Below are 18940 nucleotides of genomic sequence, written 5' to 3'. Positions count from 1 at the left end.
GCAGAGAGAGAGAGGAGGAAGCAGGCTCCCTGCTGAGCAGAGAGCCCGAAGCAGGACTTGATCCCAGGACCCCGAGATCAGCTGAAGGCAGCGGCTTAACCCACTGAGCCACCCAGGCACCCTTGATACCTATTTTAGATTCAGTGTTCAAGGGAGGCCTCAGACACAGTAAAGTTAAACCAAGATTTGAAAGGCAAGGAGATAACCCTATGAGGATTGTGGGGCAAGATCATTACGAGAAGGGAACCATTGGTATAAAAACTCTAAAGTTGGAGAGATTAAGATTTTGAGAAAATGTTGAGAGTAAATCTGTGATCATAAATTTGAAAACACTCTTTTTCTCCAACATAGAGTTAGAAGGTGTAGTTGTATTTTATATAAATGACATCCAGAGTTTAGTCTTTGCTGGGGAAGTACAGCAAAAGGAAGGATCCCAAAAGTTGAATGGTGTTTATGTCAAGTCAGCTGATAACTATGGGTCTTGTACTCTAAACAGAACAAGAAAAAAGTTAGAGGGAAACTGAAGAGAATGTGGTAGGCTCAAGTGATTGAAGATCTCCATGAATTTGGAGAATTTTTGAATGAAAGTTTAGATTAATAGTCAAGATCCCCCCCCCAAGTATTTGAGCATTTGTTAGTTGTTAAAAGTAGCAACACTAAATGCCATCTGCAAGGCATTATTAGCAATACAAAACCATAGATTGCTTTAGGAAAGATAATGAACTATATTTAAAACGTATCAGTTATGTGCTTTAGGCCCTTCTTGTGGAAAGGTAGCACTTAAACCTATGTTCAAAATATTTACTCATCTATCTTTGGGCAGATTCTTTTAAGTATATGGACTAATGGTTTTCATTATAAGAATGATGGTCCTTTCAGTCCTTTGAATCCCAATATATTCAAGAGTTCCTTAAACTTCAGTAGCTAAAATACCTGAAGTTACCCAAATCTCTGATGAACAAATGTGTTAGTACCAGACTTGGAAGGAGGGTAGTCTCCTTCCAAGAGTTGTGTCTGATCATCTAGAAAGTTCCTTCCAGAAATGACAGAGCTAAAAAGAGTAAAAGGCAGAGAAGGATGAGAAAAATCATCTGTTGGAAAGATGGCAACTTCAGAATATGTAGCGTATAGACATCATTGTACCTCAAATCTCAAACCTCCTCAAAGACGAGTTAGAGAAAACTGTTTTCTGTGGTTTTTATCAGTGATAAAGAAATAGTTTTTATTTGATAACAGGAGAATAAAAGCATGATGGATTATTTAGTTTGAAATTATTTTAATCTCTAAAATAATTCTCATCCCCATATGATCAGAACATGCATACAAATTTCCCTGTAGCTATAAACCTTGGGAATTAGGAATCTTAGTGTGTGCTTTCTATAGCATTTGTTTGCTTAACTAAAACAAACAAATATATAATAAATGATGAGGCACCTGGGTGGCACAGTCAGTTGAGCACCCGACTCTTGGTTTAGCTCAAGTCATGATCTCAGGGTCATTAGATCAAGCCCTGTATCAGTCTCTATGCTCAGTGTATTGTCTGCTTAAGATTCTTTCTCCCTCTGCCTCTCCGTCCCTTGCCCTCTCTCTCTCATAAATAAGTAAATCTTAAAAAAAATTATTTATTTTTGCATGCATGCATGTGTGAGAGAGAGAGAATGAGCAGGATCCAGGGAGAGGGGCAGAGGGAGAAGCAGACTCCCTGCTGGGCAGGGAGCCTGGTACAGGACTTGATGTCAGGACCCTGGGAACATGACCTGAGTTGAAGGCAGATGCTTAACCAACTGAGCCACTCAGGTCCCCATAAATAAGTTAATCTTAAAAAAATAATAACAAAAGACATAACCTATTTCACTTAAAATATATGCAAACCACAGTGTTTGATACAAGATCTGAATGGTAAGTAATTAACAGAAGAAATATGCCACACATTTAATTGATTTTGTAAACCAAATAAATGTATGTGGGTATCCTATTATTAATTGCTGCTTGATATTTTTTTAAGTGCCTAAAAATATGCCCATGCAAAAAATTTAGTAACACAAGATCAAAAGAAGCAGTTAAAAAATTTCTCCACACAGATCTTGCTTTGGTAGGAAACAGTTGAATAATGTCATTGCTTTCTGCACTCCAAATCTGATAGTAGAAGAATAATTCTTTAAATGTATTATTCTATCATATAAATGGAAGGAGGAATCCAATGCACTATTTTTTTTAAAAGATTTTATTTATCCATTTGAGAAAGAGAAAGAGAAACAAGGGGAGAGGCAGAGGGAGATGGAGAAGCAGAGTTTCCCCACCCTCCCACCCCCGCTCAGCTGGGAGCTCGACATGGTGCTCGATCCAAGACCCTGAGATCATGACCTGAGCCAAAGGCAGACGCTTAACCATCTGAGCCACCCAGGCATCCCTCCAGTGCACTATTTTTTAGTGAAATGATAGAAAGTAATATTACATTTATGGATGCACACTCACATGTAAATATGTTAACAAAAATAATATAATCACTATATTTTATTTTATTTTTAAAGGATTTTGTGTATTTTTTTTGTTTGAGAGAGAGAGAGGGAGAGCATAAGCAGGGGAGTGGCAGGCAGAGGTGAGAGGGTGAAGCAGGAGCCCCTCATGTGGGCCTCCCGCTAAGCAGGGAGCCCCACTTGAGGCTCTGATCCCAGAACCTGGGATCATGACCTGAGCCAAAGGCAGATGCTTACCTGAATGAGCCACTGAATCACTAGATTTTAAACTTTACAAGGATAAGAATTATTTTTTGTTGTTTTTTTTTTTTTCCATGCCTATTTTCCCAGAGTCTAGAAGCTAGAGTCTGGCATGTAGTTTATGTTCACACACGTAACCCACATGGTCATTGTAAAATGCATAAATAGTTAAAGCCTTTAAGCTGTTGCGACCCTTAAAGATGTCTATTAGAGATAAGCATCAAATAGGATACATACTGTTTGGTTAGTAGCATGGTGGTTTCTTTTTGATTTTTTTTTTTTTTACTCTTTCCAAAGAATAAACTTCTTTTCTTAGATCCAAAAAGAATGTAAACTTCTCCTATCACTTCAGTTAGGCAGAGAACACAGAAGTGGTATACAGATGCTGCTGGCCAGAGAACCTGCAGACATCGCAGAAAGAGGACAGCATTGAGGGCTCCACTGAACAAGTAGAGTGAGACACCCATTCTGGGTAGTAAGTAAGTGGCAGTGAGCATTTTGCAGCGCCTGTTTAGGAATAGAATTCATTACCTCATGGGAACTTTGAAGAACTGAGCTGTTGAGATTTCTGCAAATAATAGTGACCCTGACAAGTGAAAATCCATCTTAATGCAGACTGACATGAGTGGAGAGATGTTAGTGAGACCCAGGAAAAGGGACAAACAGAATGTGGAGTAGTCAAGAAGTTGAAAGAAAAAGTTAAATAAAAGCATTTTTGGGGGGTGCCTGGATAGCTCACTGGGTTAGGCATCTACCTTTGGCTCAGGTCATGATGCCAGAAGCCTGGGTCAGTCCCGCATTGGACTCCTTCCTCAGCGGGAGTCTGCTTCTCCTCTGCCTTTCCTCCCACCCCAGCTTGCGCTCATGCTCTCACTCACTCTGACAAATAAATAAATAATAAATAAAGTCTTAAAAAACAGAAACTCTTTTTTTTCAGCTTCCCTTGGATTTTCATCAAGAGATCTTACTTAAGAAGGAATTGACAGTGTCAGTATCAGAAACCTTTTGAATGTCATTTAGAATTTAGTACATAAAATCATATGTAACTTTACCGTTTTATAAATTGATGTCCTCAGTTCATAATATAAACTCAGTCTTTCTGAGCTAACCCTTTTTAAATTTTTAAAATTCTGATAAAACCGAGTAATTACTCTAAGTATTGTGATAGATTCCTGTAATCCATGCTGTTTGTCATCTTGATAGAAAAGGGACAGTGTCCAGGTGAGAATTATGCTCTAAGAGAGATTTCAAATTCCACATATTTTTTCTTATAAAGTCTTTGTCACTGATTATCGCTCAGGCACTTAAGAGAAAAACATGATGGCATGTTTTGGTGTTGTCACAAGATCTACTGTGATAAAAAAAATGATGAAACTCTTAAAATGATAAATAAAATTTTAAATTTTTGTTCATCTAATTTTATTAAGAATAAATGAATTTATTTTATGTGATAGATCACTAAAGCCAGCACCACTTCTATAATTTATAAATATAAACTAACCTAGTATAGATTGAGTGAAACTCTTTATAGATACATGGGTGAATAGAAAAGTAAATAATCCATTCATTCAACAAGGATTTAGCATTTACCATGCTCCAGGCACTGTTTGGGCAATTGGGGTGAATTAGAAAACATAATAACAAAAATCCCTGTCTTTCTGTCACTTAATTTCTAATGTGGAAAGATAGATAATACAGAATAATAATAAATTTATACAGTATGTTAACAGGTTCTATGTGTCCCTGGAGGTAACAAAGAGAGTAAACCATAATATTAAAGAGAGTTGTAAAAGTAGACCTTAGCAGACCTCACTGAGAAGGCAAAATGTAAACAAAGACGAGATGCTGTTGGAGTTGGCCACGCAGACATCTAGGTGAGGGGCATTCCAGCTGGGATAAGCACCTAGTTCAAAAACCAAAGTAGAAGAATGCCTGCTGTTGTCCAAGCACTATCAAGAGAACCGGGTTCTGTAATGGAATGATGGGAATGGACGTTAAGAGGAGTTGGGAAGTGATAGATGATACACAGATACATAGGTAGATGATAGATAGCTAACCATATGCTAAATATTAATCCTCTCTTTTGAACAACCTCACTGCATTCTGTTTTTATGTTGCATGTTTAAGAATGTAAAAGGCAGCTTAGTAGACAGATTGCTAGCTGAGTATAACCAGACAATAATTTTTCAGATATTTAACAATGCCACATTCCACACATTAAGTACTCATCCTGTCCATATCTATTTAAATTCACAGTCAGACTGGTGTTTACCACCATGAGAGTATTCTAAAGCAATCTGCCTTTCATTGACAATATGAAGGGTTACTTGTTTTCTGAAACAGTATTTTTAACTTCCTATTTAAGAATTCAATTAACAAATAGAGGTTGTCAGAAATAATATTAAACAAAGTCTTGGCAGAAGTTTTATGTTGTTGATTTCTCTCATACCTAAAATGGAAGGACATCTTTTCCATTAATGACCACCAAGCTATGATCATCAGAAACACTGGAAATAATCCATTTTTAGCATACTTCATTGTATCTAAGTTCATAAAATATCAGGACCCAAGTCTCTGGAGCAGAAGAAATTTAACATATGCGCTATACCAAGATGAGCACTGCGAGAATACTGGAGGCTTAAAAGTGCTATACTTGTTAAATATTTTAGTTAGCCTAGAGCAACGATAATCACAGACAAACTCTATGAAAATGTTATTTATGCCCCACATAGTTACATTAATTTTCTTTTAATCTTTGTCTGCCCCAGGAAATATTTCAATTGAATATTACATTTCTTTCCAAGAAATCAGGAACCCTGGAATCCAATCTCATTTACTTTAACTTTTCTTTTTTCACAGTTATTGCCAAAACCTAAATGAATTCAAAACCAAGAATTTATTTTGAATTTACTTCTCCAGTATGTAAAAATGACATGGTTTAAGTGAAGTTTAATATAATTCCAGAATTAGGCTTACTCATCTAATGGGTTACTTACTCATTTATTAAATATATATTTATTTAATCCATCTCTATATACATAAAGCATAAAGTGATAGTTACTCATGGAGGTAGTATGTGTAGTGGTTGCAAAAGAAACTTTGTAATCATATATTCTGCATCCAGTACTAAACTCTACCTCTTTCTAGCTTTGTAACCTTAGACAAGTTAACCTCTCTGCCTCAATCATTCTATGACAAAATGAGAATTAATAATGGCACTTGCAACATAGTATAATTGTAAGGAATCAATTACTGTGAGGAATACGAAAAGGTCATTCAAGGTGCTTAGCACTAAAGTGCCTGTCTTCTAGGAAGAATTTGATACATGTATACTGTACTTGTTATATGCATATGTGTAGACTTAAAAATATCCTGTGGTGTAGTTATGTTATTACTTAGGAAATATGGGTTGATTTCCCATTTTTGAAATGTCAGAACTTTAGCTGTGAAGAATGGTGAAGTCCCTGAAAATAATGACATATCTTGGCTTCTGAAAAGGGAGATGAGGAGAAATTCAAAGCAGCTAGTGAATGGATTACAGAGATCATGCACATAAAGTTTCAAAGATGATTAGAATGACTAACCTTGAATAGAAGAAAGGAAAACGTAATTTAACACATTTTGACACTTGTTTGTCTTTAGTTTTAGGATAGATTTTAGCCCGTTTCCTGAGAACTGTTAAATTTCAAACAGGGACACTACAAATCTCTGACTTACAATGCCAATGTAGTCTTAAAAAGTGTTTCCAATATAACATTGTATTTCATTGTAATTCCATGTAATTGTAATTCCTTTAATTACAAAGTATTTGTAAACTATGCTCATTGACTTTAAAGGAAGACGGGGCAGGGGTGCCTGGGTGGCTCAGTGGGTTAAGCCTCTGCTTTCAGCTCAGGTCATGATCTCAGGGTCCTGGGATTGAGCCCTTCATCGGGCTCTCTGCTCAGTGGGGAGCCTTCTTCGTCCTCTCTCTCTGCCTGCCTCTCTGCCTACTTGTGATCTCTGTCAAATAAATAAAGAAAATCTTAAAAAAAAATAAAGGAAGACTGGGCATTATATACAAGAGTGGATTCTTGCCATTTTTAAGTAGGTTCAGCAGCCTTGAGAAAGTTTCTAAATTTCCAAGTCTATTCTGCCAACCTATGACTAGTCACAAATCTCAATACTGTCACTTACAAAATGAATCCTAAATAAGGCTAAGGTTAGGAATCCAGATATACAACTGAAGATTTCTTTTATCAGCAATGTAATTGAAACTTGACACTGAATTTCAAGTCTGTGCAGCAAGCTGATAGATGAAAAGGCAGATATCCAAATTAAGAAAACCTGAATTTAGGAATCGGCTAAGGTTGACAATAGGTATGTCAAGTTGTGCTTGGATTTGCTGGAATTTTTTTACTTCTTGAGTAGTTTCATCAGTCTCACTGAGGAGCCATACAAGATGGGAAGATGCATAGCAAGAACCAATCTGCCTGTCTCAAAATTAAAACAGCGCAGATACTAGATTTTAAAGTTCACAAGAGATCATCTGGTACAACTCTTACATCTTTCCACCCCCATAGCGTTTTCTTCGTGGATAAACCAGAATCTATAGTTAACATGTTCTCATCTTCCAAAATGTGGTTTTCTCCTTAAAGTGATGTCCCTGTTTAAGAAGAGATATAGTCGTAGAAGCAGAGAGACTGGAAGTGTTTTACTCACACTCTTATCATTCTTTGAGGCCATGTGTCATAGCCGCAGAATGAAGCTAACGATTGCAAGAACCAAGGTGGCAGAGCAGAACAACTACAAGGTTATTTTAGCTCAATATGGGAAAACGATTTGGTTGTGATATGTAATAACATTATTCTAAGAATTGAATGACTCGAGTAAAACACTTAAAGCAGTGCTTGGCACATGGAGAACAGCCTGTACTAACAGTCTTTCGTTTGGTTAATATAAAAAGACAGCAATATCTTAAGCTACTAATAAAAACTAGTACACACATTACGTTAGCTAGGGACTAGGCCCACAGCTGTTTCTTATGTGTAGTCACTCATTTATTCCTACAAACTTTCTCGGTTTTACAACTGTGGAACCTGAGACACAAAATGGTTAAGAACTGCTCCAAAAGCTTTATAGCTTTTAGGACAATGATTTATAATAGAGTTACTAAAGCAATTTGGTAAAAGAAAGATAGTCCTGGATTCAGGACCCACTGACCAAAGTTCAAGCCCTGAATCTGCCAATTATAAGTTAGGTTCCCTGCTACAAGCCCCCTCATCTGTCAGATGAAGAGGCTGAACTACAAGTTAGTTAAAGTTGTTCTAGCGCTTTCTAATGCCTCCATGTCTGAGGCTATATGTGAAAATTTACAGTTACTTGTGTCACTTTAATTAATTAATTAATTAAGATATAATTTGTTTATTTGGCAGAGAGAACACAGTTAGGCAGAGCAGCAGACAGAGGGAGAGGGGTAAGGAGACTCCCCGCTGAGCAGGAAACCTGATGGGGACTCTATCCCAGAAGCCAGGAATCATAACCTGAGCTGAAGGCAGATGCTTAACCAACTGAGCGACCCAGGAGCCCTATTTGTGTCATTTAAAAATTAATTTTGGGGATGCCTGCTGGCTCGATCATTAAGTGTCTGCCTTCGGCTCAGGTTATGATCTGAGGGTTCTGGGATCAAGCCCCAAATCCGGCCCCCTGGTCAGCAGAAAGCCTGCTTCTCCCTCTCCCAATCCCCCTGCTTCTGTTCCCTCTCTCGCTGTGTCTCTCTGTGTCAAATAAATAAATAAAATCTTAATAAATAAATAAATTAATAAATATTAATTTTTTTTCATCTAGTTAAATCATAACTACTTTTTACATTTAAGGAAAATCATCACAATGAAGCCTTCACAGTACCAAAAAGGAGATATTCACTTCCTCTGTTCATTCCATTGTTCTTCATATTGGAAAAGGAGTATTGGATACTTTATTTCTGAGTTTTTGCTAATAAGGAGGCAGGGGAAATCTTAATGACATGAACAGCTTGGGAAGAGTTTATAATCATTATAAAGGAGAATATCTCTCCACTATATGTATTTTAGACAGAGATGACCTCATACTATAGCATAGTTACTGAAGTGTTCATGCAGACATTTAGATAATAGATTTTCCACCTTAATGCCTTACTAAACTATCTTAATTTAGCACACTGTAGAACATTTGTTTTTTTTTTTTTTTTGCCTACAATGTATAACATTTTGGTTTGATCTCATATGCTTAAAATTTTTAGAGCATATTTTATTCCTTTTATTTTTAAATTTTTATTTATTTTTTTAAATTAACATATAATGAATTATTTGCTTCAGGGGCACAGGTCTGTGAATCATCAGTCTTACACAATTCACAGCACTCACCATAACACATGCCCTCCCCAATGTCTAAAACCCAGCCACCTTATCCCTACCTTCTTCACCCCCCAGCAACCCTCAGTTTGTTTCCTGAGATTAAGAGTCTCTTATGGTCTTGTGCTTAATTTTTATCAACACAAAGAATTTAGAGTCTCTAGTGAGAACATCTATATACTGAGGGAAATACAATTTGGTTCACTCATATTGGTCAGAATATTTTTAAATATGATTTTTCTCAAGACATGTTGAATAGGGCGCCTAGGTGGCTCAGTGGGTTAAGACATGTTGAATAAATACTGTATCTGGACTGCTTAAGAATAATGAAGTTGGTTTTCATATCGATGAAAATTTTGTAAGTCTTAATTTTAAGAGTCAACCAGTATACATATGTGTGTGTGTGTAAACATACTTTTACTGTTCTTGTGTACTTCAAGTCTTCCTGAGAGCAATATTAACTCAGTGAATAGTGTTAAAACATTCATTTCTCTGATTTATTTCAATGTATATTTTAGTGGAGATTATGCAAAATATGAAAATGCAAAGTATTTTTTCATTTAAAGACGTGAAAACTGTGTGGTATATCTCTGAGTGAACACAAAGAAGGGACTTGGGTTCTTTGAGATTAATATTTCTTTCGAATATAATTCCTTTTCTTGACTGTTACTGCTTAGTTAGTTGGTGGAATCTTATGGTCTGATCTTCCAAAGCACTGACTAAGTTACTGACAGTAAGAGTCAGCAAAAATCAAGATTGATATAGTTTTCCTAGTCAAAGCTGGAAGTCACAGTTTGTATTCCCCTAAAAGCTTTCCCCACTCAAACTCCCTGACTTTCTGAATTAAAGGCTTAGTCTTACTTTGGTACTCAGACTAATTTCTGTCATCCCTTAAGGGTTACCATCTCCCAGATCATACTTCACGAATTCTTCGTGAATCTCATTATGCCCTAGATCATTTGACTTCTCCATTGAGACACACTCTTGCCTGAGGCCCCGTTAGTATGAGGAGAATCCTTTTAGACCATTATTCCTTGCCCATTACGGCTGCCAAATTCTTGGCATCAAATTCTCTGACTCAGTTCTTCAATCTTAAGATAGGCCTTTTAATAATTCAATGCTTAAATTTGATCAAGCTTTTTACATAGTTTACACAATATACCATATCTGTGCCAGCAAGCTTACCCTCCAGTCCCTATCCCATTCAAACAGCTACACTTTTTCTTAAAGTTCTGAAATCCAGCTCCTCTCCATCACTACATTGCCTTGAAGAATCTTCACGACCCCTGCATGAGTTCCATGTTATAATAAATTTGTGTCCTTATGTATGGAACACATTAAACATTTGTGATTACTGTGAATTTAAAGAAACTTGATTAAGGATGAATGGATGAACGTGGTATCTAGGCTCTGAAAATATTAGATTAAGTTTTGCTTTTTTGTACATACTTGCTCTATGTTCAGATGGTATCATTTAAATTTGGTAAGCTTCTATTTTCTTCTTTGAAAAAGTAAGTTTCAAATACATACCTTGACTTCTGCTTCTATTCATGAATGGGTAATGACTATATGACTCACGCTCTTGCTGTAATAGTTAGAAAATTGGACAAAGCATGTAATGCAGTTCTCACACATTAAAAAAAAATAGAGAAATGCCATAATTCCTGAGAGAAGAGAAACAAATCAAGAGCACCTACAATACCTGGATTTCTGCCCAGAGGCAATATAGAGATCATGGTACATCGTGGGACAGCTGGGAGAGAACTTCAGGGTCTTTGAGGAGAACCTGAGTTTGGAGAGAACAAGACAACTAGAATTTATGGGGTAGATTACCACAAAGGAGGGAAATACACAGAGAAAGAATTCTAGAAATTTGTATCAGTGTAGCCCTGAGAATTTTGAGTAGTGACCTATTACAAATATAGAATGAGATTTCACAAGGCCAGGTGAAAAACAATGGCCAAAAAGGAATAATTTATAGAGAACTTTAAGTAAATGAATTCCCTGAACTCTCACAGTTCTGGAAATCTTCATGGGGCATTCAGTAGAGAGCACAAAGTGTCAAGCTTTAGTAATAGGAATGAGTCACTCTAACCATTCCTTGAGACCCATCCTAAACATTTTTTACAAACAAGCATCAGAAGGATCAGTTAGATCCAAAAGTAAATTAGCCATCAGCCAGAATCAATTTTTAACCCCTTCTAGGGCAATACAATCTAGCACTAAGCAAAATAAACATCAGTGTTTGGTGACCAATAAAAAAGTCACTGGACATGAGAAGAAATAGGAATATATGACCATCCTCAGGAGAAAATTTGGAAATGACAGATGATAGAATTAAAGACAAGAAGTTCAAAACACTATTAAAAATAAATAATGGGGGCACCCGGCTGGCTCAGTCAATTAAGCCCCCAACTCTTGATTTCAGCTCACATTATAATCTCAGGGTCATGGGACTGAGCCCATGCCCAGCTCTGTGCTCAGCATGGAGCCTGCTTGTGATTCTCTCTTCCTCTGCCCCCACCCCCATTCTCACATGAGTCCTCTCTCTCTCAAAATAAATAAAATCTTAAAAAATATATAGAAATGAAAACTAAGATATCCGAAATAAAAATTCACTAAATGAGATAAATAAATTAGACAGAAGAAAATATCAGTGAACTTCTCAAGAGTTCAAGAGAAGTCTCAAGAGAAGAGGAAGACTTTAAAATGGCTCAGTGTCAGCCGCTGAGACTGTAACAAGCCGTTTAACACTTAATTTGAGTCCCAGAATTGAATGGCAGGGGAAGTAGGAAACAGAGAACTTGTGGCAATTTTTCCCCCAAATTTTATGAAAGCAATAGCTACCTCAAAATGTGGTCATGAGTACCAAATAAGAAAATGTGTGCATAAACATTTTTGCTTATGCTTAGCCAACATGAACGTTCTCATTGTTCAGTGTTTATAAATATGTTCCAGATATTTTGCATCCTTCAAATAAAAGGCTGAAACCAGGACATTTTGTTTAAATTGGTCTTCTATTTAGACACATTATATACATAATAATGGTAATAAAAATTAGAGTAAGAGGAGGAAGAACAAAAAGATAATTATTATTTTGGGATATACTGTGCCTGGTCCTTTGTTAAGTACTATACACACATTATTCAGTCTTCATAGAAACCTTGTGGCATAGGCATGATATTATTTTTTGAGTACCAAAAAATGAGGTTGAGGGATATTATGTAATTTGTTAACCTACAGAAGAAGATGATAAACTGGAGATTTAAACCCGTATCAGTCTAAATTCAAAAGCATATCGTTATACCATTTCCCATATTCTAAAAGTTATGAGTGTGAATGCCTCTATAGAATTTATTTTTAACCTACACTGCCAAGTTTAAGAAATGTTTTGTATTTTGTTTTATATCTTTTTCAATGTGAACTTTAAGCTTCCAAAATGTATTCTGTAAATGCAGATAATTTTCTACACTCAGAAATTAGGCTGTCATTTATATACAAGAATAACTGGTTTGCCAGATTGATTCTAAGGCCATTTCTAGAGTCAACAGAATAATAGTCTATTTTTACATATAAAATAGACTTATTGAATATTTGTGTTAATATGTATCTGTCTAAACAAGTCAAGAAATGAGTTTACACAGGAAGAGGTAAAATTTTAAACTTGTAAACACAGATGCTGTCACCAAATGAAAAGATATACCTAATTAGTAAGGTATCACACTTCCAATGTTCTGTTCAACAAAACCACAAAACAATAATCATTCTTAAATTCCAAAATATAAAACTTGGAATGAAATACTTAAGTTCAGCATATCTTTCTTGTGGGCCAATTTTCTCACCAAATATATTGGTGATAACGTAGAATATAGAGTTGGGGTTGTATGCTCTTCAGTATTCATCAGAAATAGAGAAACAGTTTGACTTAATCAAAATTCTTTTTTTTTTAAGATTTTATTTATTTATTTGACAGAGAGAGATCACAAGTAGACCGAGAGGCAGGCAGAGAGAGAGAGAGAGAGAGAGAGAGAGGGGGAAGCAGGCTTCCTGCTGAGCAGAGAGCCCGATGTGGAACTCGGTCCCAGGACCCTGAGATCATGACCTGAGCCAAAGGCAGTGGCTAAACCTACTAAGCCACCCAGGCGCCCCGACTTAATCAAAATTCTTAATGATAATTATAAAATGGTTAAAAACACACTTTCTAAAGCTAAATCAAATAATTTAGAGGCATGTGAAAAATATTTATGATAAATTCCAATATTTATTTGAAAATTTTTCAGCTTTTCACCTGATAGTGTTTCTAAAAGAAAGGAAAAAAATGAAATGTAGCTATAGACTAAAGTAGGAGAGTACATGGGTCCTCATTTATGTCTGCCTTTGGTATTTTAAAAAATTAATCTCAATTTTCAAAAACTCTACCAAAGTAAGCATTTGCTAAAGAGGGCACGTATAGCATGGAGCACTGGGTGTGATGCATAAATGATGAATCTTGGAACACTGGAAAAAAAAAAGAGTAAGTCCAAAGACCTTCTCTTTAATTACCTCACAACTGGTCATTTTTACAGCCTTCTTTCCCCTCCACCTCTTTGTGCCCACGTCACCAGTACGCCAGTTAATCCACCCATCTTTCCTAGACCTCTCAAAGAGGTACTTCTCAAACAATTACATATGAATCACCTGGAAAGTGTGTTAAAATGTATATTCTTGCTCCATGTGTCCTGGGTGGGTTCTGAAAACCTGCATTTTTTAAAATAATAAGCAATTTTAATTAAGGTATAGTTGACATATAACATTAGTTACAAGTGTACAACATAATGATTCCAATATTTGTGTACACTGCAAAATGATCACAATAAGTCTAGTTGACAGTCAACACCACAGAGTTGCAATTTTTTTCTTGTGATAAGGACGTTTAAGATTTACTCTCTTACTGATTTTAAATATGCAATATGGTATTATTAACTATAGTCACCATGATGTGCATTATGTCTTCATGGATAGTCTGCAACTTCTGATTCCCAGGTGACATGATGCATTAGGCACCTCACTTTGAGTGGCCAGGTTTTTAGAGTGTTATATGCAATAGGTCCTCCTCTTTAGCCTCAAAGATTTGTTAAATGTGATCTCCTCTGTGGACTGTATGTGAATGCCCATTCCCAGGCTGAATGACCCTCTCTCATCTTATGCTCACAGAAAATCCTATATGTGATACTTCAATTGTAGACACTACCTTTTAGATTATGGTTTCACCAAGGGGCAGGCAATCACTGATAAAACAAATACTTTACATTTTATTTTTACCTATGATCTTAGGATTTAGCAAGAAATCATTGTCACCACATTTGGAGACTTTCTCAGATATGGTTATTGGCATACGCATGAGATAGTCATCTATATATAAATCTTCTTTGTTAAGAGAATTCTTTTACTTCAAAATGTTTGCTCCGCTACTAATTACTAAGTATTAGTTACTTCTTTGCCAACAATAATTTTTTTTTTTCAGGGTTTGAACCTGAGAAGACTGGAGGCAGTACAGGGAGGGAGAGAGGTAAGGAAATCTGAGGGAGAGGGAGAGGGAAGAGGAGAAAATGCTTACAGTGATGGTGACTGATGATGATGATAATGGTGGTGAGAATGTGTGGAGAGGGATTTTGTGGACATGTATAATCCATTCATTCTGGTCAAAGCACATTTTACACAGTTATGTAAATGTATTATTTGTGCTTATTTCTCTGAAACTAGAGACAGTACTGTTTCTCTTGTTTTAGGTAAGGATTGTTGCTGTTAAAATGGATTTTTGCAGCAGCAGGACCCTCTAGATGGGGCAGCAAAGCCTTTGTAAACCAACATTACAAGGCAATATTTAAAATGTCCTATGAGAAATTAGCAAAGTTCTAACAATGCAAACATTTTATGACATTTGGGATTCTTTGCTCTCCTATCCAAGGCCATTGGCATATGCTAGAAAGTTGGCATGCATCATTTGATAGTGTAAAATTGCTTTGGTAAGACTAGCAATTTTAAGCCTTTCTCTAATTATTGTTTATCCCAGATGCTTTATAAAGAGGGCAACTTTAAATAGTATCAAACATAATACTATATCAGGCACAGTATATATATATTATGATTTTCTAATTCTAACTGAATGGGGAGACTTAAATTTGACTAAAATTCTTTCCATGCTAAAATGTGGAAATGCTGTACTTTGTGATTTGGATTGTTGGGAGTGGGGAGAGTGTGTATTTAATTCTGTGAATCAATATTTTCTTGTTGCTCACAAGGTAAGTTTAGTTTTAAAAGATATTTTTTAGTAAAGGTGAAACTATTTTGTGTTACAAAATGAGATAGTAAATATTATTCCCTTCCCATCTGTGGCCTCTCTTTCTCTAAATAGCAATTTCTTCTGTATGGAGGTACAAAGTATTTTCCCCTCCTTTCTTTGCTATTTTAATTTCCAGTTGTCTGTTCTTAGTATTTGGCATTTTAGATCCTAGTAAACTTGTTATTTAGGGCCTCCTTACTATTTATTTGCTATTTCCACCCAGAATAATGTGTTCCTTTTGAGGGACACATAATAATTGCTTCACATTGATAAAAGAACTGGAGAAAGTGAAATGCAGATAAAGTTTTAGATATTTTTCATGTTGTAGAAAAGCAAGTAATAAGGATATAGTCATTTGTAAAGAGGTGCAGGGGAGTGTGTAAGGAAGACCTGAGAACCATTTAGTTTTGGGAGAGTAACTACTTTCATCCAGACATGACCAAAATGGATCTACTTAGAGAAAGAACTTAGCTCATTTCTTCCTAAGTGGGAAGTTCATACCCAAGCGGTGCTGCCACAGTTTCTCTCTCCTCATTCAGTGCCTTTGAGGAAATAGAATTTGGAGTTACCTAGCTCCTCCCTGTTGTCACCTAGTCCAATAGAAACTATGTTAAATCCATATATTCTTATAAAGGCATTGCTAAATGATAGCCAGATTCTTCCTTTATTTTGCCAAGCTTTTGTGGTTTTTCATGTTATTTTTCAAAGCCAAATGACTGGTTTTTATTGAAAAGAGTTACTATTAAGTTTTATTGCTTTTTCATTTTCTCTGACTTTGTTTTTATTAGAAATGTATTTATCAGCAAAAAACATGTTGATAATGTGTTTTAAATTATTATTTTTTTCTTAAAACTGTCTTATGATTTGTGTGAAAGTCAAAATTTTAATGATCTACAATATAATATATATATCTGCATAGAGGGGACAAGATGATTTGGGTCTCTCTTTGAGGTTAGCGGAGTGATTGTGAAGAAGGTAAGTTCATCAGATCAGTGAGAGCCCAGTATCCTCTTTGGCCCTTGACAGTACTGATCCAGAATATAAACTAAATGATGACTATTAAAATTCTAAACAACTACTTCACTTGATCTCTGTGCAACACTGGATTACACGGGCATATTTCTGTTTAACCAGGACTCACCTTAGTTTTCCCCATGTTTATAAAGCCCTATATATTCTATGGTAAGAGACTTTGGAAGAATGTCAGACAATGAGGTGAAATTTGTTGTGAAAACTATTCTGTCAAGTCTCAGGGGTAGGTGATCTATGAACACAGAGTGCACTGACTATGTTAAAAGCCTCCTGATCTCTCTTGCTTACAAAATATCACATATATTTCTGATTCCTATCTACTCCGTTCTGTTATGTGTGCTTTACGATGATGTATAGTATACTTCCAACTATGTTAATTTGAAATGTGTGGGTTTAGGAAATTCTTACTCAAAGCCTTCTCTTAGAATTCTTTATCCTAATGCTATGTGATTGATGAAGATTTAGTAGCAATGATTACTTCTTAAGATGAATTAATTTGTCTTAGTTTAAATGACAGATATTCCCACTAGGTGTTGATGGATGTAATACCAAGGGCCTGTTACCAAATATTTATAAGAAGGTTTAAGATGTGTTGTTTAAAATGTTCTATTTACTTATTTGAGATAATGAGAGTGGTTAGAGTATGCATGGAAAATTGAAGCAGGCAGTAATATCCTATTTAGCTAAGTGATAAATACTATTAAAAAGCTAATTGCTAGATAGGAAGGCCACATTTAAACACTACACGCTGTATAAAAATATAAATTAAGTGATTAAAATATAAACTACCTTTCTGAAGGAAATGGAGATGGGCGTCACCTATATTACTTGTATTATTGTGAAATATTTGAAAATAGATATTAGTTCAATTTAAAAAGTTACATGAGTATTTTTGCATATTTATACATGCACACTGTATATAAATTGAGGGGGCTAATCATAATAGGTGTTTAAAAAGAAAGATTAGTGGAATGTTGTACAAAATGTGATTATTTAACTGGTATTTCTACCTAATTGTAAATGAACTTCCTACCTCCAGTGAGATCTTGTAACTCAAAGGAAAGCCTCAGTGAAAAGTCATTGAGTATCACACACAGAAAAATCAATGTATCTCTTTTCTCAAAGAACTTCTGTTCTCCCACACAATGCTTTTGCTGTTAAATATAGATTGAGTCTGAAAAACAGTCTGAGGGGTTTGAAATGGCAGGGGGGTGGGAGGTAGGGGTACCAGGTGGTGGGTATTATAGAGGGCACGGCTTGCATGGAGCACTGGGTGTGGTGAAAAAATAATGAATAATGTTTTTCTGAAAATAAATAAATTGGAAAAAATATATATATAGATTGAATCAAGTTAGTGTAGGTTTTCTTAAAATACCATATACCTTTGTTATTTCAAATGGCATCATATATTCCAAAGTACAGTTTTTGTTAACTTATTAAAGATTTATTTCTGTGTGTGTACATATATACTAATTTTTAATGGCAAATTGTCTCTACTTCTGCCCTGCCTCAAAAATACTCAATCATCAATATTCTGGGTATCTTAAATCACAAGTTTAAATACACATAATATGTGACTTTATATTATAGATGAAGATTACTATTATGTTTAGATATTTAAATCATGGTTAAACATTTAATTTAAGAAATTTTACTGAACATGGTAAGCTAATATGAGAGACAATTGAACTTATGAAATGTGGCTGTGTTGTTGAAAGTCACAGAGATTTCTGAATTATAAAAGGATGGAAATAAAGTACAAGTGTGTAATGATTAAGGATCACTTTTACATAATTTGCAGAGCTCAAATCTCCCAAAGTGATGAACAGAATAAGTAGAGATCATTTTTGCCATTCTTCATCTGGATTTCTGAAAACAAGATTAATAACATTGGTGTTCTTCAAGATTTTGAATAAAAGTTTTACACTCTTATAAGACAGATTATGAACATGCTTAGCAAACATCTGAAAGAAATTTAACACTTTAGAAAATTTCTAGAAGCATTCCTTAGGAATATGACCAAAACTCATTATAGATTTACTCATCCCTTTTCTAGAAAAATATCCTGTTGTGGTTTGGAAATCTTTCAGTGGATTATATTTGGCCGTGATATTAAAAAAACAAAACACTTGGGGGAATGCAATTATCAGAATTATATGCAGGTAGACACATTGTTAGGAAAAAATAGACATCTCAAATTATTAAAATAGCTGATTTGCGAATGTGTTATTCTTTAAAAAAATCACGAGCATGTCTTGCAACAACCCAGTGTATAGTACAGGATGTTTCACCTTCTCTATTGAACTACAGTATTGCCAATCCTCTATCTTTTTGTCTGTCTGTTTGTTTGTTTTGCCAAAAACCATAAATAAGAGGGGGATGGGGAGTTAGGTGAGCCTGGTGGTGGGGGTGGGCATGTATTGAATAGAGCACTGGGTGTGGTGCATAAACAATGAATCTTGGAACACTGAGAAGGAAATTAAAGTAAAAAAAATAAA

The 18940-nt window shown here is 35.4% G+C and overlaps 1 protein-coding gene across 1 annotated transcript in view; it reads left to right on the top strand.

Moving 5' to 3' along the window:
- Nucleotides 1-18940, top strand: part of CCSER1 (coiled-coil serine rich protein 1) — a 1235477-nt gene that overhangs the window by 734754 nt on the left and 481783 nt on the right. The window contains exon 9 of the mRNA XM_044224492.1: nucleotides 14592-14636. Within this exon, the coding sequence (XP_044080427.1) occupies nucleotides 14592-14636 (45 nt within the window). The remainder of the gene's footprint in view (nucleotides 1-14591; nucleotides 14637-18940) is intronic.

The sequence above is a fragment of the Neovison vison genome, chromosome 11 (assembly GCF_020171115.1).
Source record: "Neovison vison isolate M4711 chromosome 11, ASM_NN_V1, whole genome shotgun sequence".
Classification (NCBI taxonomy): Eukaryota; Metazoa; Chordata; class Mammalia; order Carnivora; family Mustelidae; genus Neogale; species Neogale vison.
This window is presented reverse-complemented; position numbering and strand designations above follow the sequence as displayed.